General features: G+C 36.0%; 1 protein-coding gene across 1 annotated transcript; it reads right to left on the bottom strand.

Annotated features, from left to right (window-relative positions):
* Positions 1-489: 489 nt before the first annotated feature.
* On the bottom strand, positions 490-9,880 carry LOC109238776 (probable carboxylesterase 15). The gene is made up of 2 exons (XM_019405253.1): positions 8,991-9,880; positions 490-951 (listed from the first exon to the last, which is right to left on the bottom strand). The coding sequence occupies exons 1-2, from the start codon at positions 9,644-9,646 to the stop codon at positions 624-626; spliced, it is 984 nt and encodes a 327-aa protein (XP_019260798.1). The 5' UTR covers positions 9,647-9,880; the 3' UTR covers positions 490-623.
* Between the last annotated feature and the right edge of the window lie 15,998 nt (positions 9,881-25,878).

The following is a 25,878-nucleotide window of genomic DNA, read 5'->3' as shown; positions in this document are numbered from 1 at the left end:
ACCATAAAGCAAAATAAGCAAGGAGAATAGCGATACAATATCATATATCAAAAAATTTCGGGATATCAAAAATTAAATGCCTCAATGATCAGTAAATTGTATCTTTAAATGTACCATAACGATCCAAGAGATCAAATTATGCTGTTGGTTCATTATTTTGGTCATTATTTTCGTTTGAGCATGACAATTACAACTATAACAGGAAGGGTGAAATTCTTGTCTTAATGGGGCCTTCTAGCAGTGAGAAAACAACTATTTTTAAAAGATATGGTAAAATTCACTTAAAACTACTAGTTCAAGCCTTTCAGTAACACATACCAACTGAAGTAAAGCTTTTTCAGTGCTCTTTTAAATTCTAATGAAATAGGGAAGTTCCTCAAGCCTAACAACCTTAATTCACCATTTAACCCTAGCTTCAAATCCCATACATATTGATTAGTAACTAATTAACTAGAGTAAACAATCATTTAACCCTACCTTACGCAACAATAACAACAACAAATATGCCTTATATAATTTTAAACAAGTTGAATTCGGGTATTCATGTCACTTTATTTAAAGCCAGTTTCAATTCAATATTATAAATAACATAATTTCTCTAGCACTAACTAGAGTAAATGTAGCTAGATTATGTTGTTATAATTCTTACAAGAGTTCCTACAAATGAAACACTTGATCTCTTGCAAAACTTGATTTGCAACTTGTGAAAAAGGGTCATTTGTGAAAAACCCATGATGCATTCCTTCCAATTCAAAATAGTCAACTTCCTTCTTTAGCTCTTTCAACTTCCTTGCATAATCTTCAACTCTATCTTTGAGAAGTTCATTTCCTCCTACAATCACCAATAGTGGGTCGAGCTTTATGGACTCTAGGCTTGGGCTTAATGGCCCAAAAGGGTTTGCTAATGAATGATCTGCAGTCGCTCCAATTGGAAGTGATAGCCTCCAAAACCTAATTTTGGGTTTGGCAAATACATCGTTAGCCGATTATAGAGCACAATTCTAAATTTCCAATCTAATCATGCTACGAGTGAGTGGGTCCATTTAAAACGTGGGCCACCCCTCATTAGCGACCATTAGGGGTGACAAATGAGGGGTTGGGTCCGATATAGAACGGGTCAAAAACGTGTAACGCGAAAACGGATAAATTATCTGACTCGAATCCATATTTCTTACGGATAAAAATCCATATTATTCATGACTTATTGAATATAATCACTTTTGGAGAATTCTTAGTCTCCCAAACTTGAAGAACTCTCAATTTGAGGCTTTACAAATAAAAAAGTTAAACCCATTAGTTATCCACTGGTTATCTATTTTCTAAATGGATTGTGATTTTTATCCATATTCAATTCATTTTTAAAAAGTTCAGTATTCAACTACCTTTTTAATGGATAATATGGTTGGATAACTGTTTTATTTTATTCATTTTGCCACCATTAGTAACCATCATGAAATTTCAAACTAATAAACATATACTATATAGTATATAAGTATTAAAAAGGAATCAACGTTTCATGCTGGGTTCCCCCCCCCCCACCCCCCCCCCACCTTGATTTGCATGACTACAAGAAAAGAAACTAGCTAGAAAGACAAACGATAATATGAAACTAACTCAAGAACGATATTAAGATATGAAGTCCTATTTTCCTTGGAATGCTACAGTGCAAATAAAAAAGTACATCCTTTTAACAAACTTTAATCTAGTTTTTACTTTGTCTAACAATGCAACTCATTTTTTGCTGGATAATGTAGAAAATCTTCACATATATCTAGGCTCGTTGTTTCGGGAGGGAGGAATAATAAAAGAAGATGTTACTCATAGAATTAAATTGGATCGAATGGTTAAAATAGAGAAGTGCTACATGAGTGTTATTTGATAGAAGGATGCCTATCAAAATAAAAGGTAAATTCTACATAACAAAAATAAGACGGATCATATTATATGGTAGTAAATATTGGCCGCTAAAGTCCAACATATCCATAAGATTACATAGACGTAAATGCTAAGATGAATAGGGAATTATATAAGATAAGATAAGATAAAAAATGATCACATTGCAAGTAGCACACATTAACAATAAAACAAGAGAATATCGTTTGAGATGCATTAGTCATGTTCTACGAGGACCTACCGATGCACTAGTCCATATAGGTGCATCAGTTCATAAAAACAACCTTTCCCAAAATTCTTCATTAAGTTAAAACTTTTATACTCTCATTAATATGTGACACGAATATGTAGTGCTCATCAAATAAATAAATAAATAAATAAAGAACATGTTGTTTTAAGCTAGAGAAAACAATATTCATTTAGCTCATACATATCCTTAAAGCGTGATTTTATCTAATAACTGTTGAGATAACCTGGAGAGAATCATTTTCCTCTTTATCCAAATCCAATAATGGGTAAATTAATAGATGGTGATATTAGGTGAACTTGGTCCTACCAAATCTTCTTAATGTGGATATCTTCTATTAAGACATAAGCTCGCCAAATTTAGATATACTATTTAATTTGCACGAGTTCACGCCATTACCTAATATAAACTTTCCGTCTGTTCTTTGTGATTATCTAGTCATGCTCACACAGAAAATGAGCATCTAACATTCCAATTGCATACAGTTAAGATAATATTATTTATTTGAGATACGAATTTTGGGATTTCCCTTTTCCAATTGAGTATAACAGAGAGGGAGCTCAAGTGTTTTAGTTTCTACTTAATTATAAGTTCGAACCCATGACTCTCACTCCTTTTTACTCCAATTCAAATACTTTCTGAATTCAAGATAAAGATACATACAGATTCAGCATATCTTCCAAAACTTTATGTTCTTTGGAATCAGAGGGGATTTAGGATTTAAATCATATAATTTAATTTTTAAGATTTTTAGAATTAAACCCACTATATATATTTTTTTAAAGTTATGAATCCATATTTACTATTTATTACAATTTTAGGACATTTCGCATCAAAAGTTATGGGTTTAGTCTTAATGCTACATACACCCCTGTATGGAACAGTAGAGTTACGTACCTCTTAGAATTCATAGAATTAGAAGAAAAAGTGTAAAAAAGGAAGACAACGAAAGACGATACTAAAGTACTTATATTACTTGCTAAGCAGTAGTTCAATGATATTTAATTTTGTGACGACTCGTCTACTTACATTATACAATCTTATGTTAGTCCATGACTCCATGTTGTAATATCACTTTATTAAAGTTCATATACAGAAATATAAGAAAGAAAACAGAAAAAGAAATAGTAGCAAATTAGGTGGAATGTGAGAATTGTGTAGGCTAGAGGTGGGACATGAGTAACGGGAATAGCTTTTGGCAATAATCATGAGTAGCAAATAGTGCAAGTAAAGTTTTACAATTTGACAGCAGCAAAGAGTCAATTACTCAAATGGTCACTCAACTATCGTTTGGATTGGCTTATTTTAAGGGCTTTTAAGCCAAAATAACTTTTAAGTCATTTTGTGGTGTTTGGATAGAGTAAAAAAGTGCTTTTAAGCCCTTGTTTTTAAGCTAAAATGACAAAAATAAGCCAAAACTCAAAAGCTAGAATTCCTAACTTATGGCTTAAAAGCTATTTTGACTTAAAAGTCACTTAAAATAAGCCCATCCAAACGGGCTCTATCAAATTATCTCCTAAAATTACTTTTCTTTTGTTTGTAACAACAAAATCACTGAACTATGCCTATTGTACTCAGAAGGTCACTAAACTAGATTTTCCAAATTCTGGATTGCTAAATATCTATTTACCCTCTAAATTATAAATATTTATCTTCTTTTATTTTTTTAACTTTTTAATATTATAATTTTCCCTTTTAATTTATATTATGGACTTACCTATAGAATAAATAAATATTATTTATAAATTAAAAAAAATAAAAAGTATTTAAGCATCTATAATGCTGGAATAACAAAATCATGAGAATAGTAAAAAAATTAATTAGAATAATTTGTTCGTAATAATAATTTTAGTATTAATAACAAAATTCAAAAAAATATTTTACACAATTCAGAATGAAAGAAAATAAAGATTGTAAAATATATATTCCATGCACGTAATATAAAAATAATTATTTAAATAAAATTATTTTTTATAATATATATTATATATTCTTGAAAATTATGCTCAATTATATTATATATATTCCATGCACAACTTAACGTAGCATATTTTACCCTATATAGATAGTCCCCCTGCTTTCCGGTGACATAACTTTGTGTCATTGGAAAGTTGGTAGAAACATAATAATATAATTGAGCATAATTTTCAAGAATATATAATGTATATTATAAAAATACCTTTATTTAAATAATTACTTTTATATTAGGATGGAATATATATTTTACAACCTTTATTTTCTTTCATTCTGAGCATTATTTATTAGAAAAACAAAGTTTTGTATAAGTTAAATTAACATCTTAAATTTTGTATATAAAATAAAAAGGCAAGGCGAGTATGCCTTTTAATAGTTTGCATTCTACTCCTATTCTGCTGTCAATTTGTAAACTTTATTTACATTATTCCTACTTCATGATTATTGCCAACTATCTCAAATTATCTCCTAAAGTCACTTTACTTTCGTTTGTAACAACAAAGTCACTGAATTATGCCTATTGCACTCAGAAGGTCACTCAACTAGATTTTCCAAATTTTGGATTGCCAAATACCTATTTTACCCTCTAAATTATAAACATTTATCTTCTTTTTATTTTTTTTAAACCTTTTTAATATTATGATTTCCCCTTTTTAATTTATATTATGGACTTACCTATAAAATAAATAAATATTATTTATAAATTAAAAAAATAAAAGTATTTAAGCATATATATTGATGGAATAACAAAATAATGAGCATATTAAAAATTAATTAGAATAATTTGTTAGTAATAATAATTTTAGTATTAACAACAAAAATTACAAATTTATTTACACAATTCGTAAGGAAAGAAAATAAAGGTTGTAAAATATATATTCCATGCATGTAATATAAAAATAATTATTTAAATAAAAGTATTTATAATATACATTATATATTCTTGAAAATTATGCTCAATTATATTATATATATATTCCATGCACGGCTTAACATAGCATAGTTTACCTTATACAGATAGTCCCCCTACTTTCAGGTGACATAACTTTTTGTCGTCGGAAGTTGGTAGAAACATAATAATATAATTGAGCATAATTTTCAAGAACATATAATGTATATTACAGAAATACCTTTATTTAAATAATTATTTTGATATTACTTGCATGGAATATATATTTTACAATCTTTATTTTCTTTCATTCTGAATTGTGTAAATAAATTTTTGAAGTTTTGTTGTTAATACTAAAATTATTATTACTAACAAATTATTCTAATTAATTTTTTTTTTACTATGCTCATTATTTTGTTGTTCCAGCATTATACATGCTTAAATAATTTTTATTTTTTTAATTTATAAATAATATTTATTTATTCTATAGGTAAGTCCATAATATAAATTTAAAAAGAAAAATCATAATATTAAAAAATTAAAAAAAATAATAAAAGAAGATAAATATTTATAGTTTAGAGGGTAAAATAGGTATTTGGCAATCCAAAATTTGGAAAATCTAGTTGAGTGACCTTCTGAGTGCAATAGGCATAGTTCAGTGACTTTGTTGTTAAACAAACGAAAGAAAAGTGACTTTAGGAGATAATTTGAGATAGTTGAGTGACCATTTGAGTAATTGACTCGATAATTGTGAGAAGGAAAATAACTTTCGCAAGAGAAGTTATTTTTCTCCTTTTGATGAAAATTCTTTATACAATCAAACACCAAAAAATTACTGACTTATAAATATATTTTCCTTCCTACCAAATACACTCCAAATAAAGTTGAAATTAATTTTGGAAAAAGCATTTCAAATCCAAAAAGAGAGTATCTTTCGAGGGTATATTCCAAGAAAGTCACATCTTCACTACTCATGGGGCTAACACTTGAAAGTTGGAAATGGCAAGTACTGAGATGTGGCCTATAGTTAGTTTAGTAGATTTTCCCTCGACACCATAAGCCAATGCTTCCACAGCCCACCAAGAGTCAAATTTTTCTAACATTATCTTTTGTTTTTATATCCCACTAAAGTTTTTATCAATCCTTATCACAATAAATCCTTATCACAATGATAAGGTTCTGTCATTTTCATTCTAAAGAGCCTAATAAGATCCCATTCACACTCTTTCTTCATATAGTGCTTATGAAGAATGTGTAATTACCTTTCTTTTAATCATGTATATTTTAGATTTTCCTAGATGGGATTTTTCTGGAGTTGATTGACTACCACCTACTTTCCCATTTCCATTTATGTGGCAGTGCTTAACTTAAACATAAAATTTAAGAAACAAAGAAATACTTTTATAACTTGCGGTCTTAAATTTGTCATGAGATTTTTATGATTTTAAAGGCTTTTTAGTCAATATCTTAAAAGGCGGAGGCGTGAGGCGAGACGTTTTAACTCTGATGAGGTGAGGCGTAAGCCCTGAGGCATGGGGCGTAAGTCCCACGGATCATTAAATTATACTAATTTCAAGAATTTTAAGATAGTATAAAATAAAAAATAATTACAAAAATTGTTTTAAAATCATAAAATTACAACAAAATAATTACAAAAATTACATTAAAATCACAATACTATAATAAATAATCTATTTAAAATATTTATAAATTATAATTCAACTTTGAATAATGCAAAAAGTATGGCATATATCATAATATGCAAATCAGCTGCAACGTCGTTACAACTCAAACATCAAAAGTAATGTATTCGATACGAAATCTTATATGTATCTCTTAAGGAGTAATGAATTTTGAAAGAATTTCGATATAATTTTATATTTTTCTTAAAATACTCCTTTTATTTAATATGCTTTCTATTTGAAAGAGAATTTATATAAAAACATAATTCACAATTTAAATATGATTCTCTAGCATCATTTATTTTTAAGTTTCAACAAGTTAATAAAGTGATATATAATTCACCATGCAATACCATGATAGCTAATTATTTATTAATAGTTACCAGCTAATACTAATCTATTAAATTAATAAGTATTGTATCTCATAAACATATTAAAAATAATATTTAGAAAAATAATTATAAAGTTATGAACCATATTATATAGTAAAGACGTAACAAAAGTTAATAATACTTTTTAAAATAAAAGATTTATTTAAAATTAACTATCATAGCAGTCTTAGTGGATAACGTGCAATTATTTTTATTTTAATTATGACATTAAATACACTCAACTTAATGATTTATGATTAAGAAAAAAGTATTTTGAATAGTCAACGATTTATTTAGAAAATATAAGGATTTACAAGGTTAGTTACATAGAATTGCATAAAGTTCTATTAGGCGAGCCCGGTACACTGGGCATTGGGTGTGTCCAGGGCGTAAGTCCTGATGGCCGAGGGGTAAGTCTCACGGAACTAAGCCCCACACATAAGCCCAGGGGCGTTTTACGAGTGCTCCGCCCCGGGGCGGCACCGGGCGAGTCCTAACTATGCCTTTTAAAACAGAGATTTCAATAACAACGAATTAAGAAGTTTAAAGTTAAATTATACTATTTAAAAAAAAAAAAAGAATGTGCCAATAGTACTTTTTAAACAAACTAATATGAAAATAGGACCACATAGAATGGAACTGGTGGATTATTTTGTATGTGTATCATGAGTTGTCACTATCTTAACTTTTTACAAATATCTTAGAAGTTTTCTTTTATAACTTGATTAACACTAGTTTCTGCATAAAGATCCTTGTTAAAATAAGCCACAGTTAATAAATATGTTGGGTATCCCGCATTTTATGTAAATCCACATTGATTATTAAATAATTCATTGGATTTTCAATTAATTAACTTGACAGAAGAGAAAATACGTGCTTATATAGACAAGGTACATAGATTTTGGTTCAAACTGCTCAATAATTGAAAGAGAAGAATAAAAGATGTTCTTATTAGAAAGCTAGGTATCACAGTCACGATTTTAAGAATAAACTAATCAACTGATTTTGTATTTATTGGGAAAGGACTGTATTCGTGCTAAGATGATGTTGATGTAAAATCTTTCCTAATTCTTTATATAATCTTGGTCAAAATATATTTAACGTATAAACGCAAAAAAATTCTTTTAATAGGGTTTCTTCCTTTTTATCCAAATTAATTATACGGCGGCTAGATCTATCTAATTTCTTATGTCAGCTTGCACTAAGGTTTTTATATCAAAGACGACGTAAAAGTAATCCCACAGTGTGTGCATGCGTGTATATATATATATATATATATATATATATATATATATATATATATATATATATAAACTCGAAATATACTAAAAACATAGACTTGGCATTACTATAATGTACATAGTCAATGTTTTGGAGTTCCAAATGTATAGAGCATTGAATTTCTTTAAGTTTTGAAAATATAGATATACCTACTTATAAAATCAAAAGGTATTACCTATTTCGTTTTATTTGATGTGACTCTTTTCTTTTCTAAAAAGAATGATAATTTTATATTTATGCTATTTAATATTAATTTTTTTGTTTTACTCTTAATGATATAACTTTAAAGTTATATTTTTTTTCCTCTTAAACTCTATTTCAGTCTAATATAAGATGAAATAATAAAGAGTGAAATCAACAAAATTGACAAATTAAAACAACTAAGTGGAATGTTCCATTCGGGATGCAAGAAGTCCATGCGCTACGCTGAACATCATTCAATTCTTTGACCGTATTCTTACTCTTAGTGGCCATTGATTCCATGATAATGACGATGATGGTTAAAATAGTACAATTCCTAGTAATTAACTAGTCAAAATAATCTTAAAAGTTTTTCTTGGCCCTCATGAGTCATGACCATGCAAAAAACTAAAAAAGAAAAGAATAGAAAAAGGAGAAAAGACAAAAATTAAATATAAGAAAGAGTTGAATACCTGTCAAGAATTTCCACATTCAAGAAAGGTTCAGCAGGTCCCTCAGCTTCAGACTTAGTCCTCAAACTTCCCCCGAAAAATGGCGCCATGAGAACATACCCCCGTACTCTAACCGGCGCCAGCTCGGGCGAGCCAACCCCGAGCCTCAGGGACAAATGGTGCGCCATGTTCCCACCAGATGAGTCTCCAATTACAAAAACCTGATCAATTATTATATCCTTCATCCAAGAATCAGGCGTTTCTGACAACGCCTGATTCTGTAGCCACTTCATGGACGTAAAAGCATCGTCCATGGCAGCAGGCAGACGAAACTCGGGCGCCAGTCTATAGTCGGGAGCGATGACAAGCGCTTGTAGGTTAGAGGAAAGACGGAGGCAACAGTTATGACAATTAGGCCACGTACGTGAACCTACACAGAAACCTCCACCATGAAAAAAGTAGACTATTTTGAGCTTGTTTGTTAGTTTAGGTTTGTAAAGACGGAGATAGAGATTGTTTTTTTCATCGTAAAGGCAATCTTTCCAAACGACAGAGCCATCGTCTTGGACAGTAATTTTGAAGTCAATTTGGTCGTCACTTGATCGGAAAATGGAGCCATCACTATAAAGTTGAAGGATACCTAAACAGTCTTCTACGACATGAGGAAGAGAGCCCATATTTATGTGTATATTTGTTTGTGTGTGAAGTTTTGGTTAGGAAGATATGGATGGCACAGAGGTGAAGGAAATCTGGAAATGAGGACTATAAATAGGGAGCATAAACCAACGGATGTGGCTCAATTGGACTATCTTAAGGGTCTTTTTGGTAAAATTAGTGCTGAAAATCGGCCACCACATGCAAATGTATAAGTTGCACAGGGTGTGGAATGAAAATTTCCAATGTGTCAGCCAGAAAGAGAACACAAAATCTTTTATTTTTCGTTTGAGGTTCTGGAAAAGAAAAAGTGGGCGAAAAAACCACTCTTCTTACACGTGCATGGCCCAAAACGTAGTTTTGCAAAGTCGGTGTCAACATCTCGGATAAATTTTAAGTAGTTCTTCTTGGTAATTAACTACCACTCCTATGGTTTATCGTAAAAACGGTACAATTAAATTTGCATCGTGGTTTATAAATACGTGTATTAAATTGATCCGATAAAATAAAATAATAAAGAACAAAGCGATTAAAATAAAGAAAATTGAAGAAAAGACAAGCATGTGCTTTAGAATGTTCCCACCCGAATCAAGAATAACTTAAAAATCTCGGTACACTTGTGTAAAGCTAGAGAGAAAAATACTAATCTTTTGCTATCAGTATTTCTTGATGTCTTACAATAGAATGAAAATCTCTATTCATAATAGAGCTATGATCTACCAATTGATTACTAATATTAATGCTACAATAAAAGGAAGTAAAAAGGCAATAAAGAATATTAAAGGGTAATAAAGCCTAATAAAGGCTAATAAAAACGAGAGAAATCTTGGGGTTCTTTTGTAACGTTTCTGCAACGGTCATATATTGAATTGCTTCTTATCCGGCCACAAGTTTGTATCCGGTGTCAACATGGTTGAATCACTGCTGATTGACACATGTTGCTTCCTAATTCACTCATCTTCTGAGATCGATTTTCACAGTATACAGATAGTCCCCCCCACTTTCTGATTACTCACTATGATGTGACCGGGAAGTGGAAGTTTTCCACCCTCGTCATTATCTCATTAAAAACCTTGAAAGAAAACCCAATCAGAACAAAACCTGGGCGAAGGAAAAAAGAGTGCAGAACTTAGGGATTCAAATGACAACTCCACCACTTATTATTCTTTTGTCACGACCCGAAATTTCCACTCTCGGAACTGTGATGGCGCCTAACATTTCACTTGCTAGAAAAACTAACATTAGCTATATTTATTAACTATTTTTTACAATTCAAATCAAATGACAACAATAAAACTGAATAGTCTGAAATAGAGTAATAAACTAATAAACGACGTAATCCAAATACAGTCCCAGAAACCGGTATCACGAATACATGAGCGTCTAAAGTACTACAGATAATGGTCAGAATAAAACATAACAGTCTGAATCAAAATAAACAGCTAAGATAAAAAAGAAGGGGACTTCAGGGCTACAGACACTGTGCAGCTATACCTCAAGTCTCCAACAGAAAGTTAGATCCGGACAATCTCACACAGCACCGCTGAGACCCACTCCGGTATCTGCACAGAAAGTGTAGAGTCTAGTATGAGTACAACTGACCCCATGTACTTTATAAGTGCCGAGCTTAACCTCAACGAAGTAGTGACGAGCCAAAGGCGGGTCAGTTACAACAATTTGTACACAATAATAATAATAACAGAAAAGACAAGAAAATGGAAATAAAGCAGTTAACGCATAAAAAGCAAACTCGAATCCAACTACTAAAGAGTCCAGAACAATAACTTTTATAAACTCATCTCAAAATACCGAGGCAAATCCAAAAGTCACAAACAAATACAACATATACAATCCGCTGCGATGCGAACCCGATCCCACCATAGCATCATCTGCCAATATCATAATCCATCCTTATTCTGTAATTTCAATTCATTACCTTTCAATTTGCGTTGCGGCATGCAACCCGTTCTCCAAACAATTTCAATCAACAATAGCAATTTAACAACCAAAATTTACAAGAATTTCAACATCAAAAGAGTAAAGGTACGAGGCAATGAAGAATCACATAATAATCAAAGAATATCTAGCAACTCGAATGTCTCAACCTTACCAACTCATCGGTATCTATCAAATAGATAACTCATATAAGTGAAATCACGTTACGGAAAGCAATAAATATCGCAAATGCGGTCAGGAACTTCGCAAATGCGAAGCAGACTCAAGAGTACACTAATTCGCAAATGTAACTCTGAGATTGCAAATACAACCTTTGAAGTTCGCAAATGCGAACATGTTCATTAAAAATGCAAGATACCCAATCCAGCCCATGCTTGCTGTCACGCCCCGAACCCGGGGAGCGCGACCGGCGCTCAACCGAGTGAACCCGGTCAAGCAAGCCGTTTAATTACTTTCTACCCAAGCTCACTCATGATTAGAGAGAATACGTTTTTCATTTATTAAACAATAGGGGATCATATAGACAATACCAATTCATTACCATTAGTTACTCTGTTTACCAAGTCTCAAAATACACGTATTTTCATGATTTGAAGTGGAGCAAATGATCAAAACACAACATAACTTGTTTGACTTTCCCATCACCCATATACAACCCACACTATGTCTACAGAGCCTCTACTAAATACTAAAGAGTAATATGATAGTGCCGGCAACAAGGCCCCTGCTATACCTCAAACACAATACACAAGGAACAAAAGATACATGACCCCGAAATAAAGTGGGGCTCACCAAGTCAGCTGGGAAGAGGGTGTACTGCTATCACTGGTCAATGACTCCTGTTGTGGAACCACCTGCATCCATTGAAGATGCAGTGCCCCTGGTAAAAGGGACGTTAGTAAATATGGAATAGTACTAGTATGTATAACTAAGCACCCTCCCAATAGAATGAGAAATAATACAAGGAGGAACAATCATAAAATCAATAGAAGCCTCAAAAAATATCAAAACATCAAGTTAAGAACCACATAAGTTTTCAAGTAAATTTCCATGTTTTTACGTTGGGGGATCTTTTACTACCGATATACCATTATTCACAATACCACCATACTTTTACACGGAGTCTGATCACGACCCGATCGGCTAGGCCATCTCATTTGAGACATCAACTACAACCACAATTTCAATTACAATTTCTAGCACAATCACCACCATGTGTGCGGCATGGCGTCCGATAACGACCCGATCGGCTAGGCCGTCTCACCCGAGAAATCATCCCTTTCTATCAACCATCTCATTTCATACTCCTTTCACATCTTTTCAATTCACTGGAACTAGTAGCCACAATTATAATATCATTTGTGGCACTTGACCGTGTCTCATATTTCATGCTCACCCTTTTCACTTTCAAACATCATCATCATTATCAACAACAAGCATTTTTCAATTCAAGAATTTAAGTACACATATGAACAATTAAGAGTCTGGCATAATAACCTTCATTCAAACTTGACTTGAAGTCGTAACATTCTTAACACACAGCCCATACTTTGACACACATTCTCAAATTATAGCATAGCACGACAAAAGCATTTGGAGCATACATTGAACATATATCTTTCAACACAAGTTTACTCGGAATAGCCAGTTTCATAATGACCAAATCAGGTCTTACATAATCTTACATGAACACCGTGGGATTAAATTCTAAGAAAGGAGTTTATCCAAAATACCTCAATTGAGCTTCCTTAAACTCTAAAATATTCCGGAATTTTTAGCAACTTCAATCTATTTTAGAAATATAACAAGTTGAACCAAAATTAGGAAGATGATCATGGTTCTAGCTCATTTGAGCATTTTATCAAACACAAGGTGTGCATTAAGGTTTCAAGGTCCTTTTATGGAGGATTCCATCATCCCACAACCCATTCTTTACCATTTTTAGCTCACAATCTTCCTACACCCTTTGATAACACATGCATGCAAAATAAATAACTCCCATACCCAAGAATTGTTTTGCTAATTACCCATCTTTAGTTAAATTTCCAAATTATGGGCTAGGGTGTAGAATCCTACCTCTAGGATGAAGACCTAGTGAGTTTTCCTTGTTAATCTTCAAAGATTTGAGCAAGAATTGAAGGACAATTTGTTGAAGATCACTCTCCCACTGTAGGTCACCCTCTCACTCTCAACATATTAGGTTTTAGCTAAAAAATGGTCCATTGCGTCTATTTAACGAAGTACGGCCGGGTTATAAAAACCCAAAAATGAAGCTCCGAAACAGGATCTTCGGTCGTATATGCAACTGCACAATGCTTCTGCGGACCGCAAAATGGGTCGCAAAATGGCCCTTAGGAACTGCGCAAAACTGACTGGGTATGCAGTCATTATGCGGCCCATAGACCTGTTTTGTGGTCACACAACGCATTGCAGACCTGTTCTGCGGTCGCATAATCGACCGCAAAAAGGGCATCCAAACTTGCCCATTTCTGCTTCACTTTGCGGCCATTCTGTGGTTGCAAAGTGGACCGTAGAAATGCCTGACTCTGCCAAAAAGTTTCTTTTACTCCCCAACGCACTGTTCAACCCAAAAAGTCTATACCGGGGCTCACAAGCTCGCTGCGAAGAATATCTACAATCCTTAACACATAAGTCTACCTCGGCACCACGAAATCCCGGGTTTTTAGGCAAAATTTTACGGGTCCTTACATCCTCCCCCACTTAAGATCATTCATCCTCGAATGAGGGTCAAAGTTCACAATTAGCATCTGATGCGACTCAACTGTCGTACCACACACCAGCAGTTCCCAAATTTGACTAACTCCCTAAATTTCCAAAAATTTTGCCAGAGTTTCAACTGTAACTGGGCCTATCCACCTGCCAGGGAACCCCAGAAACACATCCTAACAACATATACATAATCCAATGATGTAGCATAACACAAAACAACACCAACCGTGGCCTCATAAGCAACATTAACCAGAAAGAAAAACCTTTACATCAACTGAACAAGTGATAACAAATTCATAGGCGACAATTTCATAAAAAGATTACATAGCTATTCAAACAAGTAAAGATTCTTCTTCTTCATCTCTTCCTTGGCCTCCCAAGTAGCCTCTTCAACCTACTGGTTTCTCCATAACACCTTCACGGAGGCAATTTCTTTATTCCTCAACTTTCGACTTGCCTATCAATAATGGCAATTGGAATTTCTTCATGTGACAGTTCTTCATTAGCCTCAATAGTCTCAACTGGTACGATAAGCGACTATCTCCGGCTACTTTATTCAACATAGACACATGAAAGGTGCACTAATGACATCTTAGGTGGTAGCTCAAGCTTGTATTCCACCTGACCAATCCTCTGAATGATTCTGTATGGTCCGACATACCTCAAGCTCAATTTCCCTTTCTTTCCAAACCGCATTATACCCTTCATAGGGGAAACCTTCAAGAGTACCCAATCATCTTCTTTGAACTCTAAATCTCTACAACGAACATCCGAATAGGACATTTGATGACTCTGAGCAGTTTTCAACCGCTCCTTAATGATCTTGACCTTCTCCATAGCCTGATGCACGAGGTCTGGTCCTATCAATTCAGCCTCCCCAATCTCGAACCACCCAATGGGAGATCTACATCTCCTACAATACAATGCCTCAAATGGTGCCATCTGAATACTAGCATGATAGCTATTACTGTTAGCAAATTCGATGAATGGCAAATGATCATCCCAGCTACCGTTAAAGTCAAGAACACAAGCACGCAACATATCCTCAAGCGTCTGAATAGTCCGCTCTGCCTGCCTGTTGGTCTATGGTTGAAAGGCTGTACTAAGATTCACCTGAGTACCCAAGTGTAACGACCCGACCGGTTGTTTTGAGAAATTAAGCTCCGTTCAGCGGCATAAGGTCTGGAACAGCTTCAGAAAATGAGTATCGACTTGCATGTATGGTAGAATTCAGCTTTCGGATGGTTTAGAGTCAAATTGGAAGAAGAAATCTAGTTTTTGGAAGTTTGAACGGTGAAAAGTTGACCGGAATTTGGACTTTTGTGTAAACGACCCCGGAATGGGTCGTGGATGATCTCAACAGCTTCGTATGGTGATTTTGGACTTAGGCGCGCGTCCTGATTCAGATTTGGAGGTCCGTAGAGTGAATTGAGGCATTTCGGCAAAAGTTGAAATTGGAAAATGAAGAAGTTTGACCCACAGTTGACTTTTGGGATATCGGGGTCGGAATGCAATTTCGAGAGTTGGAACAGCTCCGTTATGTTATTTTGGACTTTTCTGCAAAATTTGGTGTCATTCCGAGTTGAATTGATAGGTTTCGGCATGAGATTCGTTATTTGAATATTTGGAAGTTCATAAGCTTGATTTTTGGTATGATTCGTCGTTTCGATGTTGTGTTATGTGATTTGGAACTTCGAGCGAGTCCGTGATAGGTTATATGACTTGTGTGTGTGGTTAGACGGGGTCCCGGGGGCCTCGGGTGTGTTTCGGATGGGCTACGGGTCATTTCCCCTTGCTTTTGAACCGCTGTTGCTGCTTCTGGTACTCCTTCTTCGCGTTCGCGATATGGCCTTCGCGTTCGCGAAGGCTTATCTTGGCCACATGTAAAATCCTTCTTCGCGTTCGCGTTTAGAGCCTCGCGTTCGCGAAGCTCTGCCTCTCCCTTCACCGCGTTCGCGTCTACCCTCCCGCGTTCGCGTAGTTATGCTGTCTCACCCTTCGCGTTCGCGTACAGATTCACGCGTTCGCGAAGGGCAGTCCTTGGGCCTTCAAATTCTTCTTCTTCGCGTACGCGTTGTCGCGTTCGCGATGAGTAACTGAACACCTTCACTTTTCCTTCTTCGCGAACGCGATGCTTCTTCCGCGTTCGCGATGACCAATTTTCTGGGCAGACAGATTAAATTCCAATTTCGAGGGTTTCACCATTTTTATCACATTTTTGACTTCTAGAGCTCGGTTTTTGGCGATTTTTGAAGGGATTTTCACCTGAGCTACTTGGGTAAGTGATTCTCACTTGATTTAGACCAATTTCCATGAATCTCCTCTTAATTTCACCCTTCAATTTCAGTTTTGGATGAAAAATGGGTAGAACTTCTTAGACCAAACTATTGAGTTTTGAGTGGGTGTTTGACCTCCGATTTGGGAGATTTTTATATGGTTGGACTCGTGAGAGTTCGAGGGTTCTGAAAATGTAAAAATTATTCGATTCCGAGACGTTGGCCTGAAGGGCATTTTGGTCATTTCATCTATTTTCGCGCCTTAGCTTTGAATTAAATAGTAGAATCAGTTGCTTGCGATGTTATTTACGATATGTAATTGTATTGAATAGATTTGGGCCATCTGGAGTCGGATACTCGTGGCAAATGCGTGGTTTCTAGTTGATTTTGTGCCGGTTCGAGGTAAGTATCTTGCCTAACCTTGTGTGGGGGACTTCCCCTTAGGATTTGAGTCTTCTTTGTTGATTGTATTCCTTGTACGCGAGGTGACGAGTGCGTGCTCGGATTTATTTGTGGAAAATTGTCCCTTCTAGGCTCCTAGATCCTGGTAATCACCGAATATGAAGTTGTTCTTGATGCGATTGAGTTCCCTGTTATTAGCTTCACCTTTACATGTCTTACTTGGAATTTATTTTCCTTTTTTTTTGGCTTATTCTTGTTGCCTAATTAACTTTTACTTGTTTCACTGTAGACATTACCCTTCTATAGTCACATTATCACTCCTAACTGCTTGTCTTTATTTGGGAGCACTATTATCTATCTCTCGTGTAATTAATTGGTCCTAATTGGAAAGAAGTTAGATATTCTATGTTTAATTGATATTTCCTTAAATTGTAATTTATTTAATTCATGTTAACTTCCTTGTTGTTGAACTTAGTATTATGAAATCGTTGTTTCACATTATTTCTCCCTTGTTGAGTTGTTCTTATTGCGCTTAGTATTTCCCTGTTACGCTTATTCCTTGTGAGTTAGTTGTACCGTCTTTTGGTGAACGGAATTCCTTGAGTTGATTCTCTTGCTTTGTTCCTGTATATATTGTCATTTGTTGTGTTGTATTAATATTGTGATGCACGAGGTTTCTGCCGTGCGGTTGTTTCCACTGTGATGCACGAGGTTTCTGCCGTGCAGTTGTTGTTGAAGGGCTGCACGAGGTCTTTGCCGTGCTATTGTTGTTATTGATGTTTTGCACATGCAGCGTAATAAGGCGGGATAAGTTATATGCTTATATGTGGGTTGCGCATGTGGCGGAATAAGGTGGGAACATTGTGATGCACGTGTGGCGAAATAAGGCGGTGCCTATCATATTATTATTTGCACGCGTGGCGAAATAAGGTGGGCTATGTCAGGGGTTGATTGTAAAGAATTGTGACGGCTGTGGAAGCGTTTCCTATTGTTTAATGTTGAGATTGTGGATTGCTTACCTGTATGAGCTTTATCGCTTGGAAGTTGTGAGGAAACATCGTACGTGCGGTCCGTTCTCCTTTTCATGTGTACTAGCTGGTAGATTTTTTTTAGAAACACTTGCACAAGCATACACGTAGCTGAACACTTCTATTAGAGGTGAATTCCTCCTGATTTTGCTAAGGGTGGAGGTACGCCCTCGTTTATCCATTATATTTGTGAGAGTGGCCCTAGTTAGCCAGTTAGTTGTCAGCATGACCATGAGATTGATGGGGCACAGGATGCCAATTGTTAGATTTCAGATGCTGGGTCTTCGTGAGTTGTGGTTTGTCCGAGACTTGGTGAAATTGTGGAAAGAGTTGAATAAGACCCTTGTGAACATCATTGTAGGATATGAGTTATTGACTTGTTTTCCCCTTGCTGTGTTGTGACCTTAGGATTTTGATTGTGATGCTGCCATCATTTCGTATCATCATTTATTATATTCTCGTTGTTACCTGTTGTCCTTTTTCCTTATTGTGAATTGTAGCATTCTTGGTCATTCATGCAATTTTTACATATTCATATGTCTTTTCCATTATTCCTATGATTATACTGTTTATTGACCGGTAGGTGCCTTGACTGTTCCTCGTCACTACTCCACCGAGGTTAGTCTTGATACTTACTGGGCACCGCCGTGGTGTGCTCATGCTACTCTTCTCCACATTTTTGTTGTGCAGATACAGGTACTCCCACTCAGTTCTGTCAGCCTTGGAAGGAGGCGTATCGGTAGAGACTTCGAGGTATATCTGCTACGTCCGCAGACCGAGGAGTCCCTTTTCAGCTTTCTGTAATAAGTATAGCTCCTTCAGTATTTTCTCCTTTGTATAGACATTCTTGAGTCAGAGCCTCTTATGTATCCCTTAGCTTGTGATTTGTGAGTTTCCGGGTTTTTGGAGTTTTGTTAGCTTCGAGAATTATTGTGGTATGTGTCGAGCTGCACCTTAAACACCGTTTTATTTTACCAGTTTAGTTTTATTTACTTTCTTCCGTAATTATGGTTTATCTTCCGCATTGTTAGGCTTACCTAGTCGTAGGGACTAGGTGCCGTCACAACATGTTCACGGAGGGCGAATTGGGGTCGTGACACCAAGCCTTTCTGAATTTTTTACAAAAAGTTAGCTGTGAACTGCGCCCCTCGATCAGAAATGATAGAAACTGGAGTTCCATGCAACCTGACTATTTCCTTGATATACAACTGAGCATACTGTTCCGCTGTGATCGGTTTAACTGACAAGAAGTGTGCTGGTTTTATGAGTCGATCCAGAATCACCCAAATTGAGTCGAACTTGCGCGGAGTGCATGGTATCCCTACCATAAAGTTCATATTAATCATTTCCCACTTCCACATTGGAATTTCTATGTTCTGCGCTAACCTACCGGGCCGTTGGTGTTCGGCCTTTACTTGTTGACAACTCGGACATCTTGCCACAAAGTCTACCACATTCCTCCTCATTTCATTCCACCAATAGACTTCCTTGAGGTCATGATACATCTTTGTAGAGCCGGGTGCACGGAATACCTAGAAGTGTGAGCCTCGGTCATGATTCTTTCCCGAAGACCATCTATATTTGGAACACATAGCCGCCCTTGGTACCTTAGTGTACCCTCATCCATGCCGATAGAAAAAGCTATAGTCTTATGTTTATGAATCCCCTCCTTCAATTGTACCAACAATGGATCATTCCATTGCTTCTCTTTGACTTCCACAACAAGCAATGATCAGCCCTATTTTGCACAATTACCCCTTCTTCACTAGAGTCCGCAAGACGAACTCCCGAACTAGCTTACCAGTGAACTTGCTTGGCCAACGACCTCTGATATACCTCTAAGTGAGACAAACTGCCCATAGATTTCTGGCTAAGAGCATCTGCCACAACATTAGCCTTCCCCAGATGATATAGAATATCGATGTCGTAGTCTTTGAGTAACTCAAGCCATCTTCTCTGCCTCAGATTCAACTCCTTCTGCTTGAAAATATATTGAAGGCTCTTGTCGTCCGTGAATACATCCACATGGACCCCATACAAATAATGATGCCAAATCTTCAATGCAAAAACCACCACCGCAAGTTCTAAGTCATGTGTTGGATAGTTCTTTTCATGATTCTTGAGTTTCATAGAAGCATAAGCTATAACCTTGCCATGTTGCATTGATACACACCCAAGCCCCATCCTTGAAGCAGCACAATATACCACAAACCCATCTGTACCCTCAGGTAGGGTCAATACCAGTGCCATAGTCAATCTTTATTTCAACTCATGGAAACTCCTTCCACAACATGAGACCCTTGAAACTTAATGGCCTTCTATGTCAATTTAGTCAACGGAGAGGCAAGAGTAGAGAACCCTTCCACAAACTTTATATAATACCCCGCTAATCCCAAGAAGCTGCGAATCTCTGTTGGAGTTGTAGGTCTAGGCCAATTCTTCACAGCTGCAGTTTTCTGAGGATCAACCTTAATTCCTTCTCTGGAGACGACATAGCGCAAGAATGTGATAGATTCAAGCCAAAATTCACATTTCGAAAACTTCGCGTGCAATTGGTGCTGATGAAGAGTCTGCAGTACTGCCCTGAGATGATTGACATGGTCCTCTCGACTTCGTGAATATACAAGAATATCGTCAATGAACACTATCACAAAGGAGTCAAGAATCCTAAAAACCCGATTCATAAGATCCATGAAAGCTGTCGGGGCATTTGTTAGCCCAAAAGACATTTACCAGAAATTCGAAGTGCCCATACAGGGTCCTGAAAGGTGTTTTTGGAGTATCCTGTTCCCTAATCTTCAATTGGTGATACTAGGACCGTAAATCAATTTTGGAGAAGTACTCGGAGCCCTGTAATTGATCAAACAAATCATCTATCCTTGGTAGTGGGTACTTATTTTTGATTATGACTTTGTTGAGCTGTCGGTAGTCAATACACATCCTTAGTGACCTGTCTTTGTTTCTTACTTAGAGAACCGGTGCATCCTAAGGTAACACACTCGGTCGGTTGAAACCCTTCTCTAACAAATCCTTCAATTTCTCCTTTAGCTCTTTCAATTCTGTCGGTGCTATTTTGTAAGGTGGAATAGATATAGGCTATGTGCCTGGCATCACATCAATCCCGAAATCAGTCTCCCTGTCGGGTAGGATCCCAGGGAGCTCATCCAAAAATTCATTCACAACAGGCACATACTCAAGTGTAGGTGCCTCAGCATCGGTGTCCGTGACCTGGACGAAATGATAGATACACCCCTTGTTAATCATCTTCGTGGCCTTAAGGTAAGAATAAACCTACCTTTTGGCACCACATTATCCCCCTTCCATTCAATAACTGGCTCATTTGGGAATTCATACCTCATAGTTCTAGTTCGACAATCAAGCTTGGCAAAAAAGGAATAAAGCCAATCCATCCCTATTATTAAATAAAAATCAACCATACCCAATTCAATGAGATCGGCTATGGTATCCAGACCACGCACCGTGACAACACAATCCCTATAAACCCGCGCGGCCATAATAGACTCACCGACTGGAGTAGATACAGAGAACGACTCATGAAGCTGTTCCAGTTTTATCCCAAATTCCATAGCAATATAAGGAGTGACATAGGCGGAACCGGGATCAATAAGAGCATACACATCATGAGATTTGACAGTCAATATACATGTGACAACGTTTAGAGAAACCTCTTCACTCTGGCGACCACTCATAGCATAAAAACGGTTGGGTCCTCCCAAACTCTGCGCACCACCCCTTGCTGCACCACGCCCTGCGGGTGCTGGAGTTTCTCAAGCTGGAGGGGGTGCTGAGGATGTAGCAGCTGCAGAACTAGATGGCTGTGCTGTTCCCCTGCCCGCACCCTGGCGGTACGAACGATACTCTCTCTGAATATGACACCTCAACCCGCACCCGTAACATATGGGTAGGTCCATGTAGAAGATCCCCAAGTGCATCTTCCCACACCTGGGATGTTAATGACCACGATTTTGTTTTTGTGGTTTTGATTATGTCCGAGAATTTAATGTTTTCGATTAACTTTACGATCGAAAAATAAGACACCCGATCTTTAGCCATTTGATTGGATGGATTCATAAGAGAGGGCCCTTATATTTACGGTGTTTATGAAGAGGACGTCACCTATTCATCCAGGCATAAATGTTCAGATTTGTAATCCTTTTTTGCTTCTAAGTATGAATAAACATTAAGAAAGATTTTGTTCATTCAAACATATACGAGAATGTTTTTTGAAAGTGAAGGTTTTACTTTATTCCATTCCTTGATTGTACAAAAGTGTTACAACTTCGTATGTATGACAATTTACAGGAAATGAACAAAAATACCTTGCAAGAGTGTTGCGGCCAGGCTCAAATTTATTGGGTCTAGTCGATTTTTTATTCTGATTTCTTTTTTCCCGGGGCTGATATGGCAGTCCCCAGTCCCTTTAACTGGCAGTCCCAGTCCTTTTCTTTATTCCAGAGCCACTTCGGTCTATTTCCGATATCCTGTACAGATATTTTCAGAGCCATCTTCAGATGCTTCCAGTACTTATTGTCGTAGTTTCTACTGCTCTGATGCAATAGTCCCCAACATTTATAGATATTATTATCTTTCATCAAAGTTATTTTCTGGAAACTCGCTTCGGGTACACCTCTGCCTCATGTTAGTGCGTGATCCTGACGGGTATGGTTCAAACTGATGTTTGTAATGCCTCTTGTCAAAGTTTAATTGACCTTGATTTTGGTCCATAGAAGATGTCGATTTTAATTATCTGATCATCTTCTACATGAATGTTTGACTCATAAATGCTTCTGCTGCCTATTCATCCAATATAGTCAACAAAAACATGCATTCCTTTGGAACCTTATCACGAATTCTCATAGCAACTCTGAGTTTCCATGAGAAATTCTAAATATATCGGCTTTTCTAGCTTGCACTTTCCTTGCTCTAGTGTGAGCTTTGATGAAAGAATTTGCAAGCATTTCAAAACAGTCAACTAAGTGTTCAAGTAAAAGAGAATACCATGTTAAAGCCCCTTTTGTTTGGGTTTCTCCAAATTTCTTTAACAAGACCGATTCGATCTCATGTGGAGCCAAATCGTTTCGCTTCATAACTGTAGTATAAGTTGTAACGTGTTCCCGTGGATCCGATGTTCCATAATATTTTGGAATATCCGGCATCTTGAATTTTTGTAGAATCAACTGTGGAGCTACACTCGGTTTGAACGGCAATTGAAAATACTTTTTTTGAGTCCGGGACCGGAGGTGCTCCATGGATCTGACTTATTCGGGCATAAAATTCCGTTGCATTCTGATCTATTTGAGAATTTATTTCTCGCATATATCTCATGTGTTTGTCTTTGAAAGAATTATTTGTGTTGTTTTCATTTCTAGATCCGCTGCCCGCACCGCATGCTTGTATGTTGTTTCTTCTGAACTTCTCCCAGGTAATGGCGTTACCGGTTCTTGGTGCCGTTTGATTTATAGGAACACTAGGAGGGATTCAAACTCCACCATTTGAATTATTTGAATCCCCCACTATTGCTTGTTGAAGCTCAGTCATTATCCGATCTTGTCTTGAGAGTTGGTCTATAATTTTCTGTTGTTGTGCTGTTGACATTTTCGCGGCCCACTGGCTCACCATCCATATCATCAAGGCTAGGACTCCTCTCAGGTAGAGTCTTTCTTTCTACAAGGATAGGAGTTGACTCATTCCCATCGAGACAGGTTTCACTAGTTAAACCATCCTGTTGATTTCCATTATGGAGATTGTCCACGAGCTCGTCGTTGTAGTTTGTTCCGATATTGAGCGAGTTGTTGATATCATTGTGTACCATAACTGTAGTATGCTTAAAACAAAAAAACTTTTAAATCACGTTAGTATAAGATGAACAGATCAAAATAACACCACAATTGTCTATGCCCCACGATGGGCGCCAAACTGTTTACCGTAAAAACTGTACAATTGATATTGTATTGTGGTTTATAGGCACGTGAATTAAATTGATCCAATAAAAAAGGTAACAAAGAACAAAGTGACAAAAATAAAGAGAATTGAAGAAAAGACACGCATGTGCTTCAAAATCACCGAAATCAAGAATAATTAGAAAATCTTGGTAACACTTGTGTAAAGCTTGAGAGAAAGAATACTAGTCTTTTGCTATCACTATTTCTTGATGTCTTAGAATAGAATGAAAACCTCTATTTATAATAGAGCTATGATCTACCAATTGATTACCAATACTAATGCTAAAATAAAAGGTAGTAAAAAGGATTTAAAGAATATTAAAGGGTAATAAAGCCTAATGAGGAATCTTGGGGTCTTCTGTAACGTTTCTGCAACGGTCATATCTTGAATTTCTTCTTATATGGCAATAGGTTTATATTCTACGGCAACATGGTTGGATCACTGCTGGTTAACACGTGTTTCTTCCTAATTCACTCATCTTCTGAGACCGGTTTTCACCGTATACACCTATAACATATCAATGTCTTCTATTTTAATTTGTGTTTTATCTTTCTCTTCTATTTTGGAACTATCTTTATGTACACATTAGTTGCAAAGTTATGTGGCAAAAGGGACTGATGTGGCAAAATAACCAATTAAAAATGATCCACATCAGTAAATAAAAACGTACCTTGAATCTACAAATCCTCCGGACCTCCACAATCGGACCCATTGCCTGCCCCTACTTGATCTTTAACCACCAGATTTACAATTTTTGTCAAACAACGTAACAATCAGGCCTATCGTGTTGATACCCAATTTTTCCCATAATATTTTCAAAACTATGCTTTGGCATCAACTAGTATTTTTTCATCCAATTTCTGCATTTTTAAAACATTTTAATTAATTTATCCCAGCATTTTTTTTATAAAACAATCACTGATTGCATCACAAATAATTTTATAATAATTTTTATGGCTTAATTTTATCATTTGCATTTGTACTAAGTTTCAATTATTGCACAAATAGACATATTTGTATTTTCAGGATACAATTGCAATTACTTTGCAATTATAGCCTATGCATGCGTTATTACATTATGTTACCAGAAAATAGCCTTTTATATTTTTAAAATATTAAATAATTATTTTAAATATTTCAGGCATGAAAATCATTTTTTACAGCCCATTAATTATTTTTAAAAATTGTTTTATCAATTAAAAAGGTATTTGACATAGCCCCTTTTTATTTTGGACCTGGCCTATTAAATTAGCCAAATTTTAACCCCCCCAATCCCAATTGGGCCTAAAAACTACCCAGCACTCACCCGACCCACTTCTTTCCAAATCCTGGCCGTTGATCATTTTTATCAACGGTCCATATTCCCCCTTCCATAATTAAACCTAGACCTAACCCCCCCAAACCCTCTCATTTCTCTCCGTCACCCACCGTCATCATCTCCCTCTTCTATCAAAACACTCTCGACCTAACCCTAGTTCTAACACGCCGTCACCAGCGTAAATCTTCTCTTTATGAAGCTTCCATGGCTTCCCGGGCTAGTCTTGGCCTTCTACACATGTCTTCTTGATTTTCTGGATCCTTGAGAAGATCTCGAAGAGCCTAGTTGGTTCTGGTTTGAAACTTTGCTCGTTAGCCTATCTCAGGCCGTGGTTCGACTGTGAGTGAGAACTTCTTGTTATGTTGTTACGAATCTATGAGTTTTCGACCTATTCTCTCATCTCTGCTATTTTCTTTTCCGAAAACCCTAGTTCACTATTGTCAACTCTTCTCAGATCTTCATAGATCTGAGATGATTTGGGTATTATCAAGTGTTTTCCTACAAAAACCCCTTTACTTTAATTGATTATCTCGCTTTTTAATCATTCTTCTTAAACTAGGGTTTATCCCGAACTGTTTTTC

The sequence above is a fragment of the Nicotiana attenuata genome, unplaced genomic scaffold (assembly GCF_001879085.1).
Source record: "Nicotiana attenuata strain UT unplaced genomic scaffold, NIATTr2, whole genome shotgun sequence".
NCBI classification, from domain to species: domain Eukaryota; kingdom Viridiplantae; phylum Streptophyta; class Magnoliopsida; order Solanales; family Solanaceae; genus Nicotiana; species Nicotiana attenuata.
Note: the sequence above shows the minus strand (reverse complement) of the source record. Positions and strands in the feature narration are given on the sequence as shown.